The sequence below is a fragment of the Cajanus cajan genome, chromosome 5 (genome assembly GCF_000230855.2).
Source record: "Cajanus cajan strain Asha chromosome 5, NIPB_CcT2T_4, whole genome shotgun sequence".
Taxonomy (NCBI): Eukaryota; Viridiplantae; Streptophyta; class Magnoliopsida; order Fabales; family Fabaceae; genus Cajanus; species Cajanus cajan.
Window position 1 is genome coordinate 30,534,856 of NC_138521.1, and position 17,643 is coordinate 30,552,498.

Genomic DNA, 17,643 nt, shown 5'->3' on the forward strand with positions numbered 1-17,643 from the left:
TTGAGGGCAATCCTCAAAGGCAATAAAAATTCATGGGATGACTATCTCCCTCATGTGGAGTTTGCCTATAATAGAGTGGTTCACAAAACCACTAACATGTCTCCTTTTGAGATTGTCTATGGTTTCAATCCTCTTACTCCTTTGGATCTATTGCCCCTACCAGATGTTGCTTCCTTTATTCATAAAGAAGGAACTTCTAGGGCTGAGTTTGTTAAAAAATTACATGAGAGGGTTAGATATCATATTCAATCCCAAACTAAAAAATATCAAAAATATAATAATAAGGGTATAAAGGAAGTTGTCTTCAAGGAAGGTGACTGGGTTTGGCTTTACCTTAGGAAGGATAGGTTTCCTTCCAAAAGAAAGTCAAAGCTTAGTCCTAGAGGAGATGGACACTTTCAAGTCCTTAAGAAGATAAATAATAATGCCTATGTCCTAGATCTTCCTTCTAACTATGGTGTTAGTCCTAGTTTTAATGTTTCAGATTTATCTATCTTTACAGGACTGGCTGACCACAAAGAGGATGCTTTGGATTTGAGGACAAATCCTCTTCAAGAGGGAGGGGATGATGGAGGAAGCCCATGGGCCAAGGGCCCAACTACTAGGGCTATGGCAAGGAGGATACAAGAGGAGTGGGCCCAAGCTGAAGGAAAGCCCATCACATTGTTTTGTTGGGCTTTGACTCAAGCCCAAGTAGATTAGGAGTAGTGTAGGGTTGGGCCTTAGAGCCTTGTATTTTTTAGGCCTTGTATTCACGGCCATTTAGTATAGGATTTCATTTGAAGGTCATTTAAATTTAGGGTTATTTAGGTTGCATGTGTAGTTGCATTAGAATGTAATTAGATTTACATTTGGTGTGCATTTCGGCCATGTGCAACACATGCACATGGTGTGACCGAAATGCAACTCAAATGGAAGCCTAATGACATTCCAAATGAATGGCACATGTGGTGATCCGGGTTTAGGCTCCAAAACTTGAATTTTGAATTCAAATTTTGGGCGCCTAAGGTTAAGTGAACCCTACCATGGTTTCACTTAACCTTAGGCTAACCCATGGTTACCTTGACCTAAATTTTCTTTATAAATTCCTTATGACCGAAACTTGTAGACACTTTTGGATTATTTGATGAGTTTTCTCTCTTTAGAAATCTCCTTCTCCGAAAGTCACACCTCCTAAACTCTACCCTACTTGAGCTCCTCTCCTTGTAGAGTTAGGAACCTTTTTCTTCTCCAGACTTGGCTAGAAGCAAGCCTAGGTCACATTGAAGCTACTTGGAGTCTTCTTCCTTGAAGTTCTTCTAAGGAATCCGAGAAGCTTTGGAAGTGATCATGAGAATTCCAAGTGGAATGTCATCATTTACTGATACAAATAATCGATTATTTGTATAGATAATCGATTATTTGCGCGACCTTGGTTTTCTAGAAGGTTTTTGAATGGTTTTATTCGCGCCAACCCTTAACTTCCCATTACTTTTCAGTTGTGTAACCTCTTCTCCACCCAAAAATGTATTAGGGCTTACATAAGCTCCAAACCCTCTCATTTTCCAAATACTCACATTCTCTCAACTCTCAAACCCTAACCTCTTCATCTTCCTCATTTTCTTCACCTCTACCAAAACCCAACAATGGCTTCATCATCTAAAAGACCAAAGAAGCTAGAAGTGAGGGGGAGAAAATGTCCTCTGCCCACGGATAAGGGTATTTCTCTGCTTTGCCTCAAGCAATGAAGGGATAATGCAATCGGTTGTGAAGGGCAAGCTCATAAAGCTTGATGGTCCAACCTTGAAGGAAGATGCCAGGCTGAGTGGAAATGGGAGTACCAAACCCCAACCCTTCAACTTCGGTGATTTTGAGGAGCTGACAACTTTCAGAGACTGTCAGAAGAATCCGGAGAACACCAACTATAACAAATTTCTGGCGGGAGGTATGAAGAAAAATTCTCGATTAATTTCTTTCATTATAGCTTGGATGACATTTTGCTGATGCATGTTATCAAAAAGAAAATTAAGATTGATTGGGTGTCTGTGGTGAACGACTGTATGTGGAAGGCCAGGAGGAAAGAGGATGGTCCAATTCCATATGCGTTGTTACTGTCTAAAATTTTTGAGAAAGTAGGTGTGGATCTGAAAGGGGAGAAAAAGATTATTCTCCATGCCTCTAATAAGATTGAAAAATCTTCCTTGCATCATATGGGGATGCTGAAATAGGAAGAAAAATGGGTATTCAAGGGAGATGTCCCTCCGACCCCTGAACCGGCAACTGATGAGGATGGCGTTCCATCTCATGATGAAAACAAGCTGATGGCAAACACTAGGAGAAGTGATAGGTGTTCTTCTCCTCGGATTCACCAAAGCTTGGACCTCTTCAATGGAGCTCAAAATCCGAATGTAAGACACTTGAAGGAAGGAAGATTTTTGGATCTAAGGGTTCCTAGACTATGGATGGAAGCATCCAAGCTTAAGGAACAAAGGAAATCTCACTTCAAAAGGTAGGAAACCTAGCTAGGGTTCCTAAAAAGTGATGGCTCTCTCTTGGTGACTTTTGGAAGAAACTTGGCAGAATATTTGCTCTCAAATTTCATATATCAAAAGTGAATACAATGAGTGAAGGAGGAAGCTTAAATGGATCCGGAATTAAGGACACTTGGCGCCAATGTGGAGGCTTCACATGTGGCGCCAAATTTTGAATTCAAATTTTGAATTTGAATTCAAAACTTAACTCACATGTGCAAGTCCGGTTCACATTGATACTAGGTGTATTTAGGTTTGATTTAGTGTGCATTTAGGGTTGAATTTGAGTCACACATGTTCAGCCAAGGTGGCACCATCCATGTGACTCAAAATGCAACTTAAATGCATGCTAAATTAAACCTAGTTTAGAATTTTGAATTCAAAACTTAACTCACATGTACAAGTCCGGTTCACATTGATGTTAGGTGTATTTAGGTTTGATTTAGTGTGCATTTAGGGTTGAATTTGAGTCACACATGTTCAGCCAAGGTGGCACCATCCATGTGACTCAAAATGCAACTTAAATGCATGCTAAATTAAACCTAGTGTTCTTACCGGAAATCTGCTGTAGAGCTGATCCGCCAGATAAGATTGGTGAGCCTCCTTCACTGGTACGCTGGTGCTCCAAGATGGGGGTGGTACCTGCAAAAGAGACTCCGATGCTAAAGTTAGGGTTTGTATGAGTAATAGTCTTGTATATGTAATGCACGTACCTTAGTGTGATTTAGGGTTGCTTCGGGCCTTGGGCATGAGATAAGATATAATATGATTAGATAATGGACCTCATCTGGGGCGAGATCTTCGGGGATCAGTTATGATTCGTGTAAATACCGAGCTGACGTCACGTGGCGTGTGCTCGATGTCATTCTGTGCTACGGTGCCGAGCTCAAAGCTCGGCTCCGTAGAGCGGATAGTACATTAGCCCCCCGAGCTCCGAAGATCATAGGTCGAGGAGTTAAGACCGAGCTCGCTGGGGGTGTAGACCCCTAAAATTGTCCGGGTCGGAAATAAGACTCGAAGACTCTCGAAGATCAAAGGAAAGTCAGCCAAAGGGACTCTTAGAAGACCGTGGGATGACAATCTGTTGGTTTAGAGGTCTTAGAGTAGCAAAAAATAAGAAAGTGGAGGGAATGAAGCCCAATACGGCCTCCCAAAAGTTCAGTACGGCCGTATTGAACATTTTAAACTACAATACGGCCGCACTGAACTCAATACGGCCGTATTGAAGTTTCTGAACTTCAATACGGCTGCACTGAACTCAATACGGCTGCACTGAACTTCAATACGGTTGCACTGAACTCAATACGGCCGCATTGAGGTTTTTTGAACTTCAATACGGCCGTACTGAATTCAATACGGCCGTATTGTAGTTCAAAACTTCAATACGGACCGTATTGACCCCCAGAGGCCGTATTGCGCCTCATCCCTATAAATATGACGTCAATTGGACGTCATTCTACACTTTCACACTGAGTTTTAACCCTCTTCTTGAGTATTCTGGGTTTTTTTGAGCAGTGCTCTGCCTAGAAATCACTCGGAGAGTTGATCCGACGAAGTTCTTGAATCACGAGCCATTTGCTTGAGTCCCGAACCTAGTCGAAGGGAAATCCTCCGGATTTCCATAGTTAAAATTTTATAGGAGGGAGCGAGCGGTCTTGTAGAGGGAGGGAACGCCAAAACGCTTCCCAATTTCTGTCAAGATATATAAGAAAGCACGCTTCAAAGGTTTATCTCTTTAAAGTCCCTTCTTTTACCGCTTTCTGTGTGTACATATTTAAAATGTCATCATGTAGATAGTTAATTTATAATTGCTTAGAATAAATAGGGGTAATTTAGTAATTTCGCACTATTATTTTTAAATAATCTGTCATAGGGAACCCGAAAGGGGCGCTGTGGGGTGCTAACACCTTCCCCACGCGTAACCGACTCCCTTACCCGACTCTGGTTGTAATGGCCGAAGTCGATTTTTGAATCGATTGCCTTAAACTTCTTTTTCCAATGTTTTGAGTAAAACATTGGTGGCGACTCCATGAACCCTTCCTTTTTATGAAAACCGCTAATCCATGGAGGGTCCCGCTTGGGATTAACATGGATTGGTGAGCCTTTTAATAAAATTGCTCGTTTGACGAGGTCTCAGTTTGAGAATAAGTCATTCTAGCAATCCATATTTTTAAACAAATAAAAGAGTCCAACCATCCTTCGCGAATGCCGAAAGCCCATTTCGGGCGGGTGGCGACAGGGGGGAAGTGACCTTTCACGTATGCCGCCTGTAGAAGTGCCATGTGTCATGACTGTTTATTTCCCGGAAACATGCGAGTGGCGCGTTAAGGGAAATGACGGTTACGCAATGATGGTTTTGTAACTAATGCGTCGTCAGGCGTGCCCCTGAGCCGACACGTGGCGTGGTGGTTTTGAATTTGGGGGAAAAGCTTTCTTTTTCCTCACTCGCGCCTCTTCGCCTTTTTCACCTTGCTTTTTTTTCCACTTTTTCAACTTCTTGTTCACGCCTCTTCTCCCGATTTCATCTGTCCTTTATCTCTATTTCCTTAATGGCTGGTGGTCGTGGCTCAAGTTCTTCTGCGCCTGCCAGGGGCAAGGCGCGCAGCAAAGCGGTGGCCACCGGGAGGGGTGTCGCAGAGAGGAGAGAGTCATCCCCGCCTAAGGACCTGGAGTCGGGCATTCCTGGTTACGACTGGGTCAGGCGTGAGGTGGGGGCTGTCCAGAGTGTGTTCAAGTCGCGCCTGGAGGTTGATGCGGTTTGGAAGACGCACTGTATTTGCGACCCCACCATTTCCCGGATGATTCGGCTAGAGCCTTGCCCGGCTGGTGAGGGTGTGTTCATGGGGAAGTCGACCGATCCCCCCCACTTTTATGTTTATCAGAGTTTCTTCAGGGACCTGGGCATTGTCGCCACCGGCCCAAACGGGCCTCGGCGGTCGCGAAGACGGTCGAGCTCTCTTTTTATTTTTTGTTTGAAAATGTATTGGATTGTTAGAAAGACTTGTTCTCAAACTGAGACCTCGTCGATCTTATCCAATTTATTATTGAAAGAGTCTCACCAATCCCATTTAATCCCAAGCGGGACCCTCCATGGATTAGTGGTTTTTGTAAAAAGGGAGGGTTCGTGGAGTCGCCACCAATGTTTTACTCAAAACATTGGAAAAAGAAGTTAAGGCAATCGATTTCAAAAATCGACTTCGGCCATTATAACCAGAGTCGGGTAAGGGAGTCGGTTACGCGTGAGGAAGGTGTTAGCACCCCACAGCGCCCCTAACGGGTTCCCTATGACGGATTATTTTACAAATAATAGCACAAAATTACTAAATTACCCCTTTTATTTATGAACGATTATTATCTTAAATATCTACATGATGCTTAAATTAAACACACAGAAAGCAGTAAAAGGAGGGAATTAAAGAAAACCTCTTGGAGCGTGCTTTTATAAATCTCAATAAATGCTAGGAGGCTTTGCGGCGCTCCTTCCCTCTACAAGCTCGCTCGACACTCTCCTCGAAGAAAATTTTTGACTAAGGGAATCAAAAAGATTTCCCCTTCGGTTAAATCCGAGACTCAAGCAAAGCGCTCAGAACTCGAGGATTTAACCGGTCCTGACTCCCAGAGAGGTTCCTAAGGCAGAGCACTGCTCAAAAACCCCAGAACACTCAATAAGAGAGTCAAGAAATGGTTGAAAAGTGTGTATTGACGTCAAATGACGCCATATTTATAGGAAATAGGAGCAATACGGGCGCTGGGGTCAATACGGCCCGTATTGAGAATTTGTTCTTCAATACGGCCGTATTGAACTCAATACGGCCGTATTGAAGTTCACAAATCTTCAATACGGCCGTATTGAGTCCAGTACGGCCGTATTGAAGTTCAAAACTTCAATACAGGCCGTACTGGTCCCCAAGCAGCCCGTATTGGTCCCAATTCCTCCTATTTTCTATTTTTAGCTATCCTAAGACCTCTTAGACCTATAGAGAACCCTCCTTGGGCCTTCTGGAAGTCCTTCTGGCTGATCCTTCTTCAGTCTTCGAGAGTCTTCAAGTTTTATTTCCGACCCGGACAATTTTAGGGGTCTACAGCTGCCCCCTCCTTTACTTGGTCAAACGGCCTTTTAGTTTACCGGTTGACAAGTAAAGGAGTTGACCCAATTGTCCGGGTGATGTGCCAACCTTCTGACTTGTAGCGTCTTCCGGTGGAAAATTGGTTGAGTAGCCTCTCCAGGTTAGCCTCGCTAGACGCCCTAGCTGGAAGCTGTGAGTACAACTTCACTCGCTGCCCGAGTCGGAAGTTGCGTACCTCCGTGCTTTCTGAACACTTTGGTACTGAGTTTGCCCTCTCCAGGGTGAGTACCGTCTCTCCAGATACAACTTTACTCGCCGCCCGAGCCGAAAGTTGCATACCTCCGTGCTTTCTGAACACTTTGGTACTGAGTTTGCCCTCTCCAGGGTGAGTACCGTCTCTCCAGATACAACTTTACTCGCCGCCCGAGCCGAAAGTTGCATACCTCCGTGCTTTCTGAACACTTCGGTACTGAGTTTGCCCTCTCCAGGGTAGCTTCACTAGACGCCCTAGCCGGAAGCTGTGAGTACTGTCTCTCCAGATACAACTTTACTCGCCGCCCGAGCCGAAAGTTGCATACCTCCGTGCTTTCTGAACACTTCGGTACTGAGTTTGCCCTCTCCAGGGTAGCTTCACTAGACGCCCTAGCCGGAAGCTGTGAGTACTGTCTCTCCAGATACAACTTTACTCGCCGCCCGAGCCGAAAGTTGCATACCTCCGTGCTTTCTGAACACTTCGGTACTGAGTTTGCCCTCTCCAGGGTCTGCCTCCGTGTTTCTGATCACTTTGGCAAAGTGAGTTTGCCCTCTCCAGGGTCTGCCTCCGTGTTTCTGTTCACTTCGGCATGGCGAGTTTGCCCTCTCCAGGGATCTGTGATTGATTTGTCTCCACAGTCCACGATGCTGTTTCGACGGTTTGATTTTGATTTTGATGCCGCTGAGGGCTGGATAACGCAGGGATCCGTCTCGGGGATGTGCAGTTACTCATAGGTTCTTGTGTCCCAACTTTGCATTGTATGGTTGGTGCCCATTGAGGAATTTCTGTTTCCTTGGGGTGTAGACACAAAGATGCTCTTTTTGAAATGAGCGATGCCTTATGTTTGGCTGACGTCCTGTCGACATTGGTGGAGTATCCCGGTTATCCTTATTCGGGTGACTCTTTTTGACTTTTCTGGTTTTGTAGCCTCTGTGTAGGCTGTTATCCGCTAGGGATGTTGACATGTTGATTTTTTGACTGGCCTCTTCTGTTAGGCAGATAGTCTTGATGTTCGATGTTTTGGCGGGATGCCAAATTCCGCTTGGGGAATTTTATTAATCTTTTTGATTTTCTTCCCCTTTTGTGGGGATGCCTCTTGGATAGGCGATCATCCACTGGGGATTGATGTTGATTGGCCTCTTTTGTTAGGCAGATCATCTTGACGTTCATTTGTTAGGCTGAGGGCCAAATTCCACTTGGGGAATAGTTTATTGGTCTTCCTTTTGAAGAGATGCCTCTTTAGTAGGCGATTGGGGATTTGAAGTTTTTATTCATCCTAGAGTATTATTTAGAAAGCCTCTTCAGGCTTAGCTTCACTCATCGCTTTTGAGTTGGAAAACTATCCTCCATTGGGGAAGTTTAAAGTCCTTAGACACTTTTCTTGGATGATCAGGCCTCCTTTGGGGATTTCGCTGATCGCATTCTGATAGCTTTCACTGGGGAATTTGACCCGTGAGTGTAAGCTTGAGATATCTCTGGGGAATCGAGCCTTTCTAGGCTCAACTATTCTGAAGGAAGAGTATTGTTTCTGCGAGCCTCTCCAGGCTCAATTATTCTGAGGGAGTATTCTTTCTGCGAGCCTCTCCAGGCTCAGATATTCTGAAGGGAGTATTCTTTCTGCGAGCCTCTCCAGGCTCGATTATTCTGTACAAGCTTTTTGTTGGATTTTCTGTATTTTTGCCTTTTTCGTTTTCGGCTTTTTCTATGTTTTGCCTTTTTATTGGTTACGGCTTTTTTTCGTTTTTGCCTTTTCTTTATTGGTTTTGGCTTTTTCTGTACAGAAATAATAAAGAATCTAGACTCGAAGAGTGAAAAATTTCATTCATTAAATAAACATGAAATTTTGTACAAAATAATAATGATGGGACGCAGCCCATTCAAACATATACATAAAGAAGAAATAAGCCGGTCCTCAATCCTCTGCCGGCGGATCCTGTGGAGGAGCGGGGAAGTGGCCATGGAGCCAAACCGAGAGGCTATCGAACCCCTGTACCAAGGTGTCTAGTCGAGCGTCGGTACTCTGCTGCCATGTACTGACGCTATGCTGAAATGCATCGAGTCGTGTGTCGATGCTTTGCTGCAGTGCGTCAAAGCGGGCATCAAAGTAGTTCCTGTCTGACTGTGAAGGACCATCCTCTGGCTGCGGGAAGTCACCACCCTCAAAATCGAGATCATTGAGGACGTCGGCATAGGCATCGGGGCCATCTACTCGTACATACCGCTCTCCTGATCTCGTAATGATCCTCATGCTAATCAAGGTGGAAGCGCCAATCAGCTTGGGCGTCAGCGCCCCTGGCTCCTCGCCGTCGGGGCATCTCCATGTCCTCGCTAGCTGTGAAAGGAGTGGAGCGGCCAAGATATACCCCTGTCTAGCCTCTCCTCCCTCTCGTATCCCCAGCTTCCTCACGTGCTCGAGGAGGAAATATCCAGGGTTGGCCTTCCGTCCGGTGGCCATGCAGTATAATGCTAGCAGGTCTGGACGAGTGATCGACTCGGGACTCCTAGACCTGCCATGAATGGTGCTAGTAAGGATCTTATGGCAGATCCTAAGAGCGGTCGGGAGCCGGGAGCCCTTTACCCCTGAATGGTAATCCTCTCGGCCCGTAAGCAACCTCCACATGTCAACCGGAGTCCACTCCTCCGGCCACTCGCATATGGCATCTCGGAATGCTAGCTGATCGTCGCGGCTGAAAAATCCTGCTTGGACGTTGAACTCATCCAACGTCACCGAGCGGTACCCCTGGTTCATCCAGAAGTCAACCGTGCAGACCTGCTCCCCAAAACTGCTCGTCGACTCAGTAACGCCGACGGAAGCCAGAAACTCCTTCGTGGCTGTCAGGTACAGCTGAGAAGGAGGATCGAGAAGGAAACCCCATCCTATGGCGTCGAAGTTACTCCTGATGTCATCTTCCAAGCCCACTGCTCGGAGAAGATCAAAGTCGAGCACCCTTGACGGCTCGAAGTTGAATGTCTCGATAAGCTCCAGCCGTTGCTTGTGCCTATCCGTCATCTCACGTCGAGCTGGGGCTCTCTGTCTCTTGCGGGATGACTCTGCCATTATCTCTGAGGGTTTTTTGGGGGTTTGCACTCACAAACAGGGATGCAGAGGATGAAGATTGGTATGCAAAATGTGAAAGGGAAAGGCTTATTTATAGACAGGCTTTCGCCAATACGGCCCGTATTGGATTCAATACGGCCGTATTGGCATAGCCGTTTGTGTGCAAAATTTAAAATCAATACGGCCCGTATTTCATTTAATACGGCCGTATTGGCTCTTCAATACGGGCGTATTGGGTTTAATACGCCCGTATTGAAGTTGAAACGTTGTCTTCAACGTTTACTTCAATACGGCCGTATTAGTTACCAATACGGGCGTATTGGATTGATTTTTTTTTTTTTTTTTTTTTTTTTTTTTTTTTTTTTTTTTTAAGATAAACAGAGAATAAGTGATCTTCTTGTACACCTATCATCTGTATGAATGTATGCAAATATGGTGCATCTAATTCTATTTGATTCATTTTTTCAAAAGAATTAATCGACGCGTTTTTCGTTTGGATTTTGCCATTCCTCAAGACGGACTGTGCGCTGCCGACTTTTATGACCGAGGAATGATGCATATTGAGTTTGAATTTGGCGCCATCAACCAAATGATACTTCCCTTCTTTTAGAAGATACGTCAACCCTCCTATTGACTACTATATCTCCATGTTTCCACTAGATTATTCTAAAATCGCGTGGGTCAAGAGAGAAGAGAAGGAAAGAATATATTTTTCCTGTAAGTTTGTGTTTTAGAGGGATTCAATTTTATTTTTGAAAAATTGATTTTGAAAGAATGGCTGGCCAATGGTAGGCTTAAGTGTTTAGGTTAGTTTGATTAAACACTTATGAAGTTAAGCACATCTTTGTTATTAATGATTGTGCTTTTGACAATTTGGATAGCTTTTCTTGAGCCCCTTGTTGAATTCTGTTGGCGGTACCATCATGGATTTATTTTTGTTTTTCCTTTTTGATGGCCCTATCTTTTGCCTAAAACACCCCTTTGTGGTGTCTTTGCGGGCTTCTGTTTTTGTTTATTTTTTGTAACCCTAATTTTTGCCTAGGTAACCCATTTGTGGGATTCCTAGCGGGTCTTTTGCTCTTATTTTTGTGCAGCCCCCTTTTTTGGGTTTCCTGCTGAGCCTCTCTTGTTTTTTAGGATTTCTTTTATCCATGATGGCATTTATTGAGGCCAAGAAAAGGTGCTCCAAGTTGTCGTGCACACTTCCACATAAAAATGATGCGGGTTTATTGATTATTAAGATGATTTTAACCTCATTCATGTTTATTCAAACAGGGTTAAATAACGTGGTTTAGAATTTTATTGCAAGCAAGAAGAGAAGCAATAAGAAATAATAATGAATGATTTTATTATAATCACAGTGGAAACATGTGCCCTATCGAGGCTCGGGGGTCGGGCTGTCCCCGAGGAGTAATCTCTAATAGTCATCAGGTTTACATATCCCTATCAGAAGGAGAAGAACACTTGATGACGACGACCGGCCTTGATACTTGTGAACCGGCCTTCCTAAAGATCTGGCTTAAAGAACGTCGAGATGGATCTTTGTTTCTCTTCGTTCTTTGATCTTTACTAGGGTCATATCCTAACCCTTGTTTCCCCGGATTATCCTTGATAATGGGTAGCTCCGGGATTCCTTGGGAGTCCTTGCCTAATCCTTGTCCTGGCAAGTATCCATTCTTTGTGAGCATGGAGGCTACCTTCTTCATTTCTCGGGGAAACGTTTCAACACTGGCGATCTCCAATGCTTGGAAGGCGGTTTCTAAAGCTTCCTCTGCTGCATCCACATATGGTATATTGGATGGCTTGCTGATGAGTATGTCATCTTCAGCTTGTACAGTCACCAGTTTGTCACCCACTATGAACTTGACTTTCTGGTGAAGCGTAGAGGGTACAGCTTTTGCATCATGAATCCAAGGTCGGCCGAGGAGACAGCTGTATGCGGGAGTGATATCCATCACTTGAAATTCGACGTTGAAGATAGTGGGTCCAACTTGGATTGGAAGATTGATTTCTCCCACTACTTCTCTTTTAGATCCGTCAAAAGCTCGAACGATCATGTTGCTCGGGCGCATTTGGACTCCCTTGATTGCCACTTGCTCGAGAGTTCTTTTTGGCATCACGTTCAAGGAAGATCCATTATCTACCAAGACTTTTGCGATGTGATATTCTTTGCACTTTACAGAGATGTGCAAGGGCTTGTTATGATTAGGTCCCTCGGTGGGGATCTCTTCATCGGTGAAAGTGAGGTGATCATTAGCCGTAATGTGACTAACAATCCCCTCAAATTTGTCTTGGGAGATAGAGTGCGTCACATACGCCTCGTTCAAGACTTTCAACAGAGCTTGCCGATGCGGTTCGGAGCTTAGGATCAACGACAACAAAGTGATCTTTGCTGGTGTCTTGTGAAGTTGATCCACGATGGAATACTCGCTCTGTCTGATGAATTTTAACAGCTCATCAGTCTCCTCCTCGGATTCCTTATTTTCCTCGGTTCTTTCTTTTTCTTTTCCTTTATTCTTGGGAGCTTTGTCATGAAGATCTTCGGGAGTGTAGATCCTGCCACTCCTGGTCATGCCCCCAAGTCCAGCGATGTTTGCTATATCGCTGTCGGCAGAAGTGTGGATGTCGTATATCCACGGCACAGCCTTATTCGATTCGTAGGGAAAAGGCCTTGGAGCGTTAATCCTTAAAGGCGTCGGACCTTCCCCTTTATTTGTCTTGATTACCAACAACGGAGCTGTCGTGTGCTTGCTTTGCGTAGTTGTTGGTTTGCATTTTATTACCAATGGTGTGCGATCCATTCTGAATATACGCATCGATTAATTCTTTCTTTTTATTAATCTTTATTATTTAATTACCGGGAGAGATAAATGCAAATGAATGACTAATGAGATGCAAAGGCAATAAATCTCAAAAATATGATTTTTATTCATTGAAGAAAGTGTACAACTTTTATACAATGCTTTGAAGCAATTTTTTACAAAAAGAGAAAAGCCGGTAGAAACCCACAGGCGGGTTCATACGTCTTTGCCATTCTTCTTCGGCTTCTTCGACATGGCGTGTCATTGCTTCAATCTGCGTATGGACCGCTTGGCTCATATCTTCACTGATTTTCTGAGCCTCTTTCGCTTTTTGAATATGGTAGTTGATCATGGCCTGCAACTCATTAAGCTCGTCTTCGGCTCGATCCTTCTCTTCTTGGAGTTTGGCCATCTGTGCCAATCCTTCCCTTTCCTTTTTGCGGAAGTCGGAAAGGTTTGCAGCTTGTCGTTGAGCGACTTCCCGCCATTGTTGTGCGTCGGATCGAGTCGAGAGTAAATCGTCTTGCATGTCCTTGATCAACTGTGCCTGCTTTGCATGCTCGGCTTCAAGGCGTGCTATCTTAGCGTTGACTTCTTGGAGTTGACTACCCGATTCAATCTTTGGCATTTTGAATGTCCGAGTAGTCTCCTTGTTGAGGTTAGCACACTCATCCTTGAGCCGCTCTATCTCGTGGTTTTTCTTCTTGCATTGCCTTTGAAGACCATCAATGAGGAAACTGGATGCTTCGTTTTTCTCCTCAAGAACTCTCATTTGAGCTCCTTGGATTTCCAGTTTCTTGGTCAAGGCGTCGACTTGTTCTTGCAACACCTTCCTTGTTGCTGTAGTTGCACAAGAAGTGGATGGCTGAGACACCCCCCTCTCGCTCCTCCATTTCTCATAGTCGGTGGAGGCGGATACCCGAGGCTTCCCAAGCTCGAGATCTCCCTCATAGGTTGGTTTCTCCCACGCTCTTATGATAGCGTGCATGTCCCTCTGATGTTCGGAATCAAAGGAGAAACACAACCCTCCAAGCTCCTCTTTAGTAGGAACAATTTGAGTCCTCATTAGTTGTCTCATAACCAATTTAGGTGAGTAGGCTATGCAACCTCTGAGGCCCATCAATGGTATGCTTGGATAATTGCCGCATCTTATCAATACATTGCTTGGACGGAACCATGGACAAACCCATGTGAAGTGGTCAATGCTCCACTGTTCCATCTCTTCCTTCCATTCGGAAGCATATCGGCGGCGCATGGGGATCTTGGAGAAACTCCTCAATGGATCGGGCAAGGTCCCCATATGACTAGAGGCATAGAAGTGTGTAATGCCCCATACATACAGCAAGGAGGTGCAGCATCGAATGGTTTTCCCTTGCTTCTGTTGAGACAAATGAACAGAGAGCAAGGTGTCGGCAAGAATGGCAGGCACGGGACTCTTCATGTGTACGTCCCAAGCGAAGAAAGCGTCCATTGCAGCATGGTCCACTGTGTTAGCGTAGAAGGGGAAAAGGATCATCCCAAATACAGCTAATGCTAGAGTCTTGTTGAAAGCTAACCAATCTCCCTCACCAGCCAAGGAAGAAAGGTGGTCTTCAATCATAGCAAGCTTCCAACCCTTGATACTGCCGTTCCCCACTAAGGCAGCTGATCGTGATGGTAGTTTGACCTGAGTGGCAACTCTCTCCACAGCCACATGATTTCCATGAAAAATATAGACCCCGGCTGATTTGGGCCATCGAAGCATGAGTTCGTACTCCTCGAGAGTAGGAATTAGGTCAAACTGGGGAAACTCGAAGCAGTGCAAATCGAGACTCCAAAAATGGACCAAGGCTCTCAGAAAGGCTGGATCCACACAGATCTTCATCAAGTCGAGAACTCGTCCATAGGATTTCTCAAATTCCAAACGAGCCTCTCGTGGCATCAAGGTACAGAGGTGATCCAACCTCTCGGCACGGTACAACAAGAAGTCCACTTTCTTCAACTGCCCATGCACCTCCCTAGATCTCTCCATAATCTACAATACAATGCATGATATGAGATGATGAAGATGAATATGCATGCATAGTGTTTATTTAAACTAAGCATTATCATGTTTTCGGGATTTTCCTAATGTGATGCATGATACTGCTTGGTTTGGATAAATATGTATTTTTTCTTTTGGATTTTTGTATATATTTTTTTTTGTTGTTTGTTTTTTTTGGGTGAAAAGGGAAACTACCTATATGAATGTAATGAAGGTAGATGTTAACACCATGTACTAGAAGATCCTTATTTCTATTTATTCTTATTTTAATAGAATAGGAATGTTGTTTGTTTAAAGAATGCAAATGTATGCTCATACAATGTCACATAGTTAATGCACAAACAATTCACTCATCCACGAACAGTCACGAGCGAATCACGAGGTAGGGGTATCCTGCAGAAAAGTGCATATTCAAGGTGGTTCTAACTGTTCTCACCGGTCTGAGGCCCCCAAGGTGCCCCCATTATAGGGACCCAATTCCTCTCGTCGTAAGCCGATGGAAAGTTCCAACGCACTGTCGGACTTGAGTTCATGGTTATCACCTTGAGTGATGTTTTTCCGACAACGGTCTCATAGGCTCCTATAAACCCATCAACCGGCCGTACTAACATCCACTCCCTATGGATTATCACTCATGCCCCCGGGTATAGAGGGAACTGTTGTGTGCAAAGGTTTGTGTACAGTTTGTATTTCAAACAATTGCGGAAATTAAACAAACAACAGTTATTAAAGCCATATAATAAATCATGTTATCATACAAGTGAGGGGTAGTGAAGTAATTTTAGACTATTATTTTGAAAATAATCCATCACTAAATGGGACTGACTCTCAAGGCTTCCCCAGTGAAGTCGCCATCTGTCGCCACCGGCCCAAACGGGCCTCGGCGGTCGCGAAGACGGTCGAGCTCTCTTTTTATTTTTTGTTTGAAAATGTATTGGATTGTTAGAAAGACTTGTTCTCAAACTGAGACCTCGTCGATCTTATCCAATTTATTATTGAAAGAGTCTCACCAATCCCATTTAATCCCAAGCGGGACCCTCCATGGATTAGTGGTTTTTGTAAAAAGGGAGGGTTCGTGGAGTCGCCACCAATGTTTTACTCAAAACATTGGAAAAAGAAGTTAAGGCAATCGATTTCAAAAATCGACTTCGGCCATTATAACCAGAGTCGGGTAAGGGAGTCGGTTACGCGTGAGGAAGGTGTTAGCACCCCACAGCGCCCCTAACGGGTTCCCTATGACGGATTATTTTACAAATAATAGCACAAAATTACTAAATTACCCCTTTTATTTATGAACGATTATTATCTTAAATATCTACATGATGCTTAAATTAAACACACAGAAAGCAGTAAAAGGAGGGAATTAAAGAAAACCTCTTGGAGCGTGCTTTTATAAATCTCAATAAATGCTAGGAGGCTTTGCGGCGCTCCTTCCCTCTACAAGCTCGCTCGACACTCTCCTCGAAGAAAATTTTTGACTAAGGGAATCAAAAAGATTTCCCCTTCGGTTAAATCCGAGACTCAAGCAAAGCGCTCAGAACTCGAGGATTTAACCGGTCCTGACTCCCAGAGAGGTTCCTAAGGCAGAGCACTGCTCAAAAACCCCAGAACACTCAATAAGAGAGTCAAGAAATGGTTGAAAAGTGTGTATTGACGTCAAATGACGCCATATTTATAGGAAATAGGAGCAATACGGGCGCTGGGGTCAATACGGCCCGTATTGAGAATTTGTTCTTCAATACGGCCGTATTGAACTCAATACGGCCGTATTGAAGTTCACAAATCTTCAATACGGCCGTATTGAGTCCAGTACGGCCGTATTGAAGTTCAAAACTTCAATACAGGCCGTACTGGTCCCCAAGCAGCCCGTATTGGTCCCAATTCCTCCTATTTTCTATTTTTAGCTATCCTAAGACCTCTTAGACCTATAGAGAACCCTCCTTGGGCCTTCTGGAAGTCCTTCTGGCTGATCCTTCTTCAGTCTTCGAGAGTCTTCAAGTTTTATTTCCGACCCGGACAATTTTAGGGGTCTACAGGCATTTGTCTTCCTTTCACTCAATTTGAGTGTGACTTCCTGAACTACATCATTGCGGCCCCTTGTCAGCTGCACCCCAATAGCTGGGGCTTTTTGAGGGCGTTTCAGGTCTTGTGCGCGGTCTTAGGGCTGGAATTGTCCCTTCGCATTTTCCTTCATTTCTATCCTCTGAAGCTGGGTGTTCCACTGTATGGCATTCTATCTTTAAAAGGGAGTAAGGAAGGGGGTTTATTCACTCCTTACTCCCAATCTTATAAGAATTTCAAGTCTGAGTTTTTCCGGGTGGTCCTTGTGGATGTCGATCCTTTGGAGGATGGGGCTTTCTATTTTGGTGGACTGCCAAAGTTCCCCTTTTACTGGTGCCCTAAGCCGTTGAGGTTTCATGGGGTGAACCCTTTGGAGTTGACGGCTTTGCCCCGCCCATTGGAATGCAGGTCGATCTTGTCGCTGGTGAACTCGGCATATCGGGAGGGGGTCCTGGAGGGTAAGTGTTTTGTATCTTGGTACTTTATTGAGGTTCGTGTAAACTTTCTTTTGCTGACGTGTCTTATCTTCTATTTGTAGGCCTTGTAGGGAAAGACCTGTGGCTCGAGTTGAAGCCCTATTTCAACGTGACCGAGCTCGGGGTGTCCGAGCCTCCAGAGGAGGAGGTTTCCCCCCTGAAGATCAATCGAAAACGGAAGAGAAGTGGGAGAGAGGTCGGGGGGACCTCTGCTTCGCATGAGATAGGGGAGGTGGCCTCTAAGGTTACTAGAACTGGGGAGGTGGAGCTTGCTGTGCTTCCGCCGCCAGAGGGGGTCGGTCGTGTGGCTGCCGAAGAGGTGGCATTGGCTGCTGAGCCAGTTGTCCAATCGGGTAAAGTGCTGGCTCAAGCTGTTGACCGGGTTGCTGTGGTG

General features: G+C 44.7%; 1 protein-coding gene across 1 annotated transcript; it reads right to left on the reverse strand.

Annotated features, from left to right (window-relative positions):
• Window positions 1–10,888: 10,888 nt before the first annotated feature.
• LOC145958297 (uncharacterized) lies at window positions 10,889–16,337 on the reverse strand. The gene is made up of 2 exons (XM_083075201.1): window positions 16,087–16,337; window positions 10,889–14,703 (listed from the first exon to the last, which is right to left on the reverse strand). The coding sequence occupies exon 2, from the start codon at window positions 14,698–14,700 to the stop codon at window positions 12,841–12,843; it is 1,860 nt and encodes a 619-aa protein (XP_082931327.1). The 5' UTR covers window positions 14,701–14,703; window positions 16,087–16,337; the 3' UTR covers window positions 10,889–12,840.
• Window positions 16,338–17,643: the final 1,306 nt, after the last annotated feature.